At 43.5% G+C, this 7,200-nt stretch overlaps 1 protein-coding gene across 1 annotated transcript; it reads left to right on the forward strand.

Annotated features, from left to right (window-relative positions):
• The first annotated feature begins 1,904 nt into the window (after positions 1-1,904).
• On the forward strand, positions 1,905-5,739 carry LOC139854245 (uncharacterized). Its single transcript, XM_071843562.1, has 6 exons — positions 1,905-2,036; positions 2,106-2,198; positions 2,784-2,930; positions 3,003-3,171; positions 3,284-3,535; positions 5,684-5,739. Exons 1-6 carry the CDS (start codon positions 1,905-1,907, stop codon positions 5,737-5,739), a joined length of 849 nt encoding a protein of 282 aa, XP_071699663.1.
• Positions 5,740-7,200: the final 1,461 nt, after the last annotated feature.

A 7,200-nucleotide genomic window follows, 5' to 3' on the forward strand; every position in this document is an offset into this window, starting at 1 on the left:
ATGCAGGCGGCACCTCCTGACATGGTCCACTTATTTTCACAACCTGATTTTGTTCAGGATATGATGAAGCATTTCTTCGCAGGACTCAAAGGGGATCCTGTTAAACCGCCCTTTGAGCTACCAACAACTTTTGACAAGTTTCCTCCGCATATAACTGTGTATCCGTTTCCATCAGCACCAAAGATACCTCACACGTTAGGTACCTACAATGGCTTGATTGACCCAGATGATTTCCTGCAGCGTTTTGAAGGTGCGATGCGCACCCAAGGGTGGGTTGATCCAGTTGCATGTCAGATATTTCCCATGACGTTGCAGGGCATTGCGCATGAATGGTTCAATAAACTTCCAGCAGGTAGTATATCCGGGTTCATGGATTTGCGTACGAAGTCCTTGCTGCAGTATCAAAATCAAAGGCCGCGTAAACGCACTCACATTAAATGTCACGATATTGTGCAGAAACCCAAGGAATCTTTGGGAGAATTTCTCACGAGATATACTAATGAGTGCTTGAGCATACCGGACCTAAAGCCAGAATAGCAGATTTCCTGGCTGATACATAGTATAAGTACATAGCGTCATCCAACGCTGGTAAGGCGTCTGTGCCATACAGTGCCAACAACTTATACTGAAGTGCTTAATGAATGCAATGATTATATGCGGAGTGGCGAAGATAATGATATTCCAACAGCTAGCTCACGTAACGAAAGAAAAGACGATGATGATCGTTCGCGCGATCAAAATCATGGTAACAGCTTTCGCGAAAGATACCCTAGTGGTGGTCCTATATGAAATAATAAAGGGCGAGCAAGCGGTGGTTTTCGAAACAATAATCAGCGCGGTATTAATAATCAGAATTATGCACTGCTCAAAAGCTTGTCTAAAACACCAAAAGAAATTTTGGCAACCGAACCAGTATGCGCAACCTTTGTGGTTCCAACTCCGCTTATAGAATTTGGCAAACGGGATAAAACAAAATACTGCGAGTTCCATGACGATCACGGCCATGACACCAATCGGTGTAAAAATTTAATGGGGAGAGTGCTGGAAGTGCTACGCGCAGGAAAATTAGGTCACCTCAAGTCGCCAAAGAAAGATAAGGGAAAGGCCGCGGAAGAGAGTTCAAAAGCCAAAACGTTCGCATGGCAAAAAAAACAGATAAAGCTAAAAGCGCCGAAGTAACCATCAATATGGTTGACGCAGACAAAGTTGGTCAGCGAAGAAAATACAACGACTACCAGGATTGGGAACACGTACCAATTTTATTCCCTCCTGTAATGTCGATCGACACATCTAACAAACCTATCATCATCAAGTGTCGCATTCCTGATCACGGTATACAGATCAAACGCATGCATGTTGATACCGACAGTGGTGTCGACATTATGTACGAACATTGCTATCATTTTCTTCCCGCAGAAGTCAAAGCGCAGTTACGCCAGCCCGATATTACGGTATCAGGATTCTCTGGGGAAAGCTCGTGGCCGCTTGGCCGCATAGAGCTTGTAGTAGAACTTGCGGATGACAAGAATCCGCAGTTGGTTAGAAGCGAGTTAATTGACTTTTATGTGGTCCGTTCGACTTCACGCTATAATGCACTTCAGGGGAGAAATTTCATACGGCGTTTTAACATTATACCCTCAATAGTGCATGGCTAGATCAAGTTTCCTACCATGGGTGGAATTGCTACAATTGCGTCACATCAAGCAACCGAGTTATGTGGTTCAGTTGTGCATGTAAGCATTCACAGCATAGGAGAACAGCTTAAAAGCAGTGCAGTCATAGCTAACCGCTTGCATCCGGACAAGCGAATCAAAATTGGTGCAGGCTTGTCAGCTGAAACTAAGGCTAAGTTGCACGGTATATTGTCCGCTAACGCAGACGTGTTCGCATGGTAGGAATCAGACATGACGGGGGTCCCGCGGGATATTGCGGAACATAGGTTGAAAGTTAATCCGTCACTCACACCCATTAGGCAGAAGAAGCGGCACATGGCCCTTGAGCGCAGTGATTGGTTATGTGCAGAAGTTGACAACCTAGTCAGAGCAAACATTTTGCGGGAAGTGCGGTACCAGATATGGGTTGCTAACCCCGTGTTGGTGAAATAGGCTGATGGTAACTGGCGGATGTGCGTTGATTTTAAGGACATTAACAAGGCGTGTCCTAAAGATAACTACCCCCTACCGAAGATTGACTGGAAGGTGGAATCGTTATCAAGTTTTCGATATAAGTGTTTCCTGGATACGTATAAGGGTTATCACCAAATCCTCATGGCTGAAGAAGATGAGGATAAAACTGCTTTTCATACGTCGCAGGGTATTTATTGTTATACTAAGATGCCTTTCGGATTAAAAAACGCAGGAGCTACCTATCAGCGCGTAATTGACGCAGCCTTCAAGCACCAAATTGGGAGAAACCTTGAAGCGTATGTTGACGATTTGGTAATTAAAAGTAATACCGGAGAGGAAATGCTTGCGGATGTCCTAGAAACGTTTGCGTCTTTACGCGGGATCAACATGAAGCTTAACCCGCTCAAATGTAGTTTTGGGGAAGAGGAAGCCAAGTTTCTAGGTCATATGGTGACGACGTGTGGAATCAAGGCAAATCCCAAAAAGATTGAAGCCATTGACAGTTTACCATCTCCAAAGACAAAGAAGGATGTGCAGAGTCTAACTGGGAAGCTCACGGCAATCACACGGTTCTTGTCAAAAGCTGCGGAATAACAGTTACCGTTCTTCAATACTTTGAAGAATTGTTTAAAGAAGAAAGACTTTGTATGGACTCAGGAAGTGGAATCAGCTTTTCAAGATATGAAGAAGGTGCTTGCTAAATTACCAACACTCACTGTGCCAACAGCAGGCGAAACGCTTAAGCTGTACCTTACGGCGTCCAAAGAAGCTGTCAGCTCGGTCGTTATCGCAGATCGCGGAAAGGTAAGGCATTCTATTTTATTTATACATGTGAATTATTTATTTCGTGGTCAAATAATGCTGAGGTGTTCTCAGACGCAAGTGCCGGTCTACTTCGTAAGCAAGACGCTTACAGCAAGTGAAGTAAACTATTCACCAATTGAGAAGCTAGTGTATGCGCTATTTCACACAGCGCGACGTTTACGTCGGTACTTTCAGGCGCACCCAGTTGTAGTTCTAACTGATCAGCCGATCAAACAGGTTGGTAACTACTTACTTTGCAGCAATTTCTGGGAATTCCGCATTGACTAACGCAATCATTTTCTTTCAGGTGCTGTATAAGCCTGAGATTTCTGGACGAATGGCTAAATGGGCAGTTGAATTAGGAGAGCACGAAATAAATTTTTCTCCGAACATCAGGATATACCTGCTAACATCAGCCGAACATCAGGATATACCCGCACCAATTTTAACACCATGGGAGTTATACACCGATGGTGCTTGGAGCGCCGCTGGCTCGGGTGCAGGCATAATTTTAACTGGCTCGGATGGCGAGGAGCACACATATGCGCTGCGGTTTAATTCTGCTGTTACAAACAATGAGGCAGAATACGAAACCTTGTTAGCAGGTATACGGATTGTGCATAAATTAAATGTTAAAGTGTTGCACGCTTATGTGGATTCAAAGTTGGTATACAGCCAAGTTAGTGGTGATTTCGAAGCACATGACATAGCCATGCAGCAATACATGTCGCTTGTTCATAATCTCGCTGACCGGTTCGAGGCTTTTCAAATTTCCCATGTAATGCGAGGGCAAAACAAAAAGGCGGATGCACTTAGCAAATTGGCTGTATTGGCCTTTGATCATCTGGGGAAAAGAGTTCTCATAGAAGAACTACACGCGAAATCCATTGTTATGATACCCCTAGTGGCACCTGTTGAGGAGTCCAGCTCAACGTGGATGACACCCATCATTGCTTTCCTGCGGGATGGCACAACACCCACAGACTCTGTTGAAGCAAGGAAAGTTCGCACCGAGGCACCAATGTATGCCCTCGATGGTGGTGTCCTGTATCGAAAGAATTATTTAGGACCACATTTAAGGTGCATTCGTCCAAACGAATCAGAGGATGTTATATGCGAAGTGCATGAGGGTGCATGCGCTCTTCATTCAGGGCATAGATCTATCGTGTCAAAGATTATGCGGTTGGGTTATTATTGGCCTACCATGTATGCAGATACCGCACGCATAGTTAAGCACTACGAGTCTTGCCAAATTCATGAACCTATCAGCAGAGCACCTGCGCATCCAATGATTCCAGTCTCCTCACCATGGCCATTCTGCAAATGGGCTATTGACATAGTCGGACCATTTCCAAAAGGCCGAGGTAATATAACCATTTATTTTCTACCATGTGCTACTTACATCAGTATCTTACGCATACTCTGCATATGCAGGAAACATCAAGTTTTTGATTATTGCAATTGATTATTTCACAAAGTGGGTAGAAGCAAGACCGCTGGCAACAATTTCAGGGAAAAAAGTGCGAAATTTTGTTTGGGAAGACATTGTCTATCGATTTGGAATACCAAACGAAATTGTTAGATATAATGGAATGCAGTTTGTGGAGGATCCTTTTCGCAGTTGGTGCGCGGAGCTTAATATTAAGCAAACTTTCACATCCGTGGTGCATCCGCAAGAGAATGGCCAGTGCGAAGTCACTAACCGGGATATAGTAGCTGGAATTAAGGTTAGATTAGGCCATGGTCACATCGGTTGGGTGGACAAATTAACAAAGGTATTATGGGCGCATAGAACAACACCCAAAGCAAGCACTGGTGAGACTCCGTTCAGTATGGTCTATGGATCAGAAGCTGTTGTACTCGCAGAAATTGGGGTACCAACATTCCTTGTACAAAATTTCGATGAATAAAACAACTCAGAAGCTTTGCGGGAGAATCTTAATTTGCTGGAAGAACGCAGACTCTCTGCGGCGGTTAACGAAGCTAATAATAAACAGAAAATCACAAAGTACTATAATCAGCGTGTGCGTTTGCGCTCTTATAAGTGCGGGGACTTAGTTTGGCGTCAGAGTGATGCGAGTCATGCGGAAGATACTGGGAAGTTGGGCCCCCGTTGGGAAGGTCCATACAAGGTAGTGGGAGCAAGCAACACCGGGGAATACCATCTCACGACATTAGATGGGAAACCTGTGAAACGCACTTGGCACGCGACATTGTTGAAAAAATGTTACATGTAGCTGGTTGGACCTGATCAATCCAAATATTTTAGCAAATAATTTTTTCCTATGTAATTTCCGTCCGTTTAGATGTATCGCGGTTGTAAACATGATTAATGCCAATTAAAATATTTACTCGCGCATACTCTTTTTGTATTTATCTTTCTTTTTGGTATGCGGTTCCTGCCTACTTAAGGGGTATCCTCTAGCCCCCGTGCGGCAGAAGCCTATTTGGTTACAACGCTAGACACTAACGGCAGGTGAAGGGAATTGGTTTTCCCTAACCAAGTGCCACGCAGACTAGATGGCTGCTAAGTTGACTTAAAAATACAAGCATTGGTTTGCTTGTGCGTGTTTACTCTCGCATTGGATTCTTTGATGAACTCTTAAGCGTAAAAGCATTGGTTTATTTTTAGTTGCATTGCTTACCATACAGCTACAGTGCACCTCTAGCACATGACAAAGCAAGAACGCAGTAGCTTTTGAGTCTAAACTACTAAGGGTGTAATCGCTAAAGTATTGGTTTATTTTACGCAGCACCCGCGTATGCGCGTGAGTTTTGGTTAACTTACGCGCATAGGCATGTGGTATAAATTTTGTTTTGATTCACGATATACAAACAATACTACAAAGACGCATGCAAAAGATACAAATATAATAAACGTTTAAATATACCATTACAACCAAACACCGGCCCAACACGGGACTTACGGCTCAAAAATAATAATTACAATTGCCTGCCTAAGCATAGGACTTACGGTGCAAATAGTTAAAGGTTCAACTTAAAATTCTTCCTTGAGGAGGCTATCAAGCGGCATGTTCGGATCCGCAGCAAAGTCATTTATTAAGGGGATATGGATGGACTGGATGGCCTGCTCAGCTTCAAGGAGCTCCTCAGCTGTACCTTCCTTCAAGTATTTCTGTACAATCTGGGGGTATGGTAGCGTAAGGTTGCATCCTTTAATCACCTCGAGCATCACCTTATTGCGGTCATGCTCCTTCACCGCATCGACATAGGCATTGAACTTTACAGACACGGGGTCTGAGTCCATTACCTTTTGCACAATGGTGGGGAGGGAGGTGCGAAGCTTCAACAAGTCCGCCTCTGCCAGCTCGCGGACAGTTACCGTGTCATCCTTCTCTCGGCTAACCCTGTCTAGGTCAGCCCGAAAATGCTCCGCTTCACCCTTGGCCTGATCAACGGTCCCCATCAGCTGTTGATTTTTCTTCCTTTTCGCAATCAAGGAAGTTTTCATTTCATCCGCAGATGCCTCGGCAGCCTTGCGTGCCTCCTCTGCGTCCCTCCTATCGTTCCTCAACTGATCAACACCCGCTTGTAGCAAGTGTGACGATCGCTCCAAATCCATATGGACGAACACGTCATTCATTGATTTCATTGCGAGGTATTTGACCTCTATATGATACATTTTGTAAACATTGCATTCTTTTGATAAGGTACACCATAAATGAATATTTAAATCAAAGGTTTTCGACATCTGATGATTTCTACATATAGACAATCACCATAAATAATAGTTTACAATAGTACTTTCATTGACAATACAGTCAAAATAAGGTACATGGTGATGAATTGGTGAATGCAACGTTTTCTTGAAAAATATGCCATGTAAGACTCCATGCACATAGCTTGTATATCATAATAGCAAACAACGGAAGACTTCTAGGGAACCAGAGAATAAACATGCTAACAAGTGTCAACACAAAGGTTGGTGAGTTCATAGTTTGTATGTTTCGCATAATCTGTATATAAAGATGGATCACAAGATTTCAGTTGTTTCATCCAGAAACGTTTATCAAAATATTCTACAAGATTGAGCACCCTGGTAACTAAACTTTAACGTCTATATAATAGGTACCCCTGTTTTAACATACACGCAACCAACATGTACAATACACGCAAACCAACGTGTACTAAACTCAAATAGCATACGTCTGTTTAATAGTTCAGGCTAGGGTTTCTATACCTAGAACAGACGGGGATGTCAAGCCCTATGGATCCATATACTACTACTCGCGCCCACCAGTTCTTATAA

This window comes from Rutidosis leptorrhynchoides, chromosome 6 (genome assembly GCF_046630445.1).
Source record: "Rutidosis leptorrhynchoides isolate AG116_Rl617_1_P2 chromosome 6, CSIRO_AGI_Rlap_v1, whole genome shotgun sequence".
Lineage (NCBI taxonomy): Eukaryota > Viridiplantae > Streptophyta > Magnoliopsida > Asterales > Asteraceae > Rutidosis > Rutidosis leptorrhynchoides.

Excerpts from the sequence above, each read along its gene's own strand:
- LOC139854245 (XM_071843562.1), top strand. The coding sequence starts at position 1,905 with ATGACGGGGGTCCCGCGGGATATTGCGGAACATAGGTTGAAAGTTAAT. Across the intron at positions 2,037-2,105 it reads GTGCAGAAGTTGACAACCTA|GCTGATGGTAACTGGCGGAT; the intron begins GTCAGAGCAAAC and ends TTGGTGAAATAG. Across the intron at positions 2,199-2,783 it reads TACCGAAGATTGACTGGAAG|GAAGTGGAATCAGCTTTTCA; the intron begins GTGGAATCGTTA and ends GTATGGACTCAG.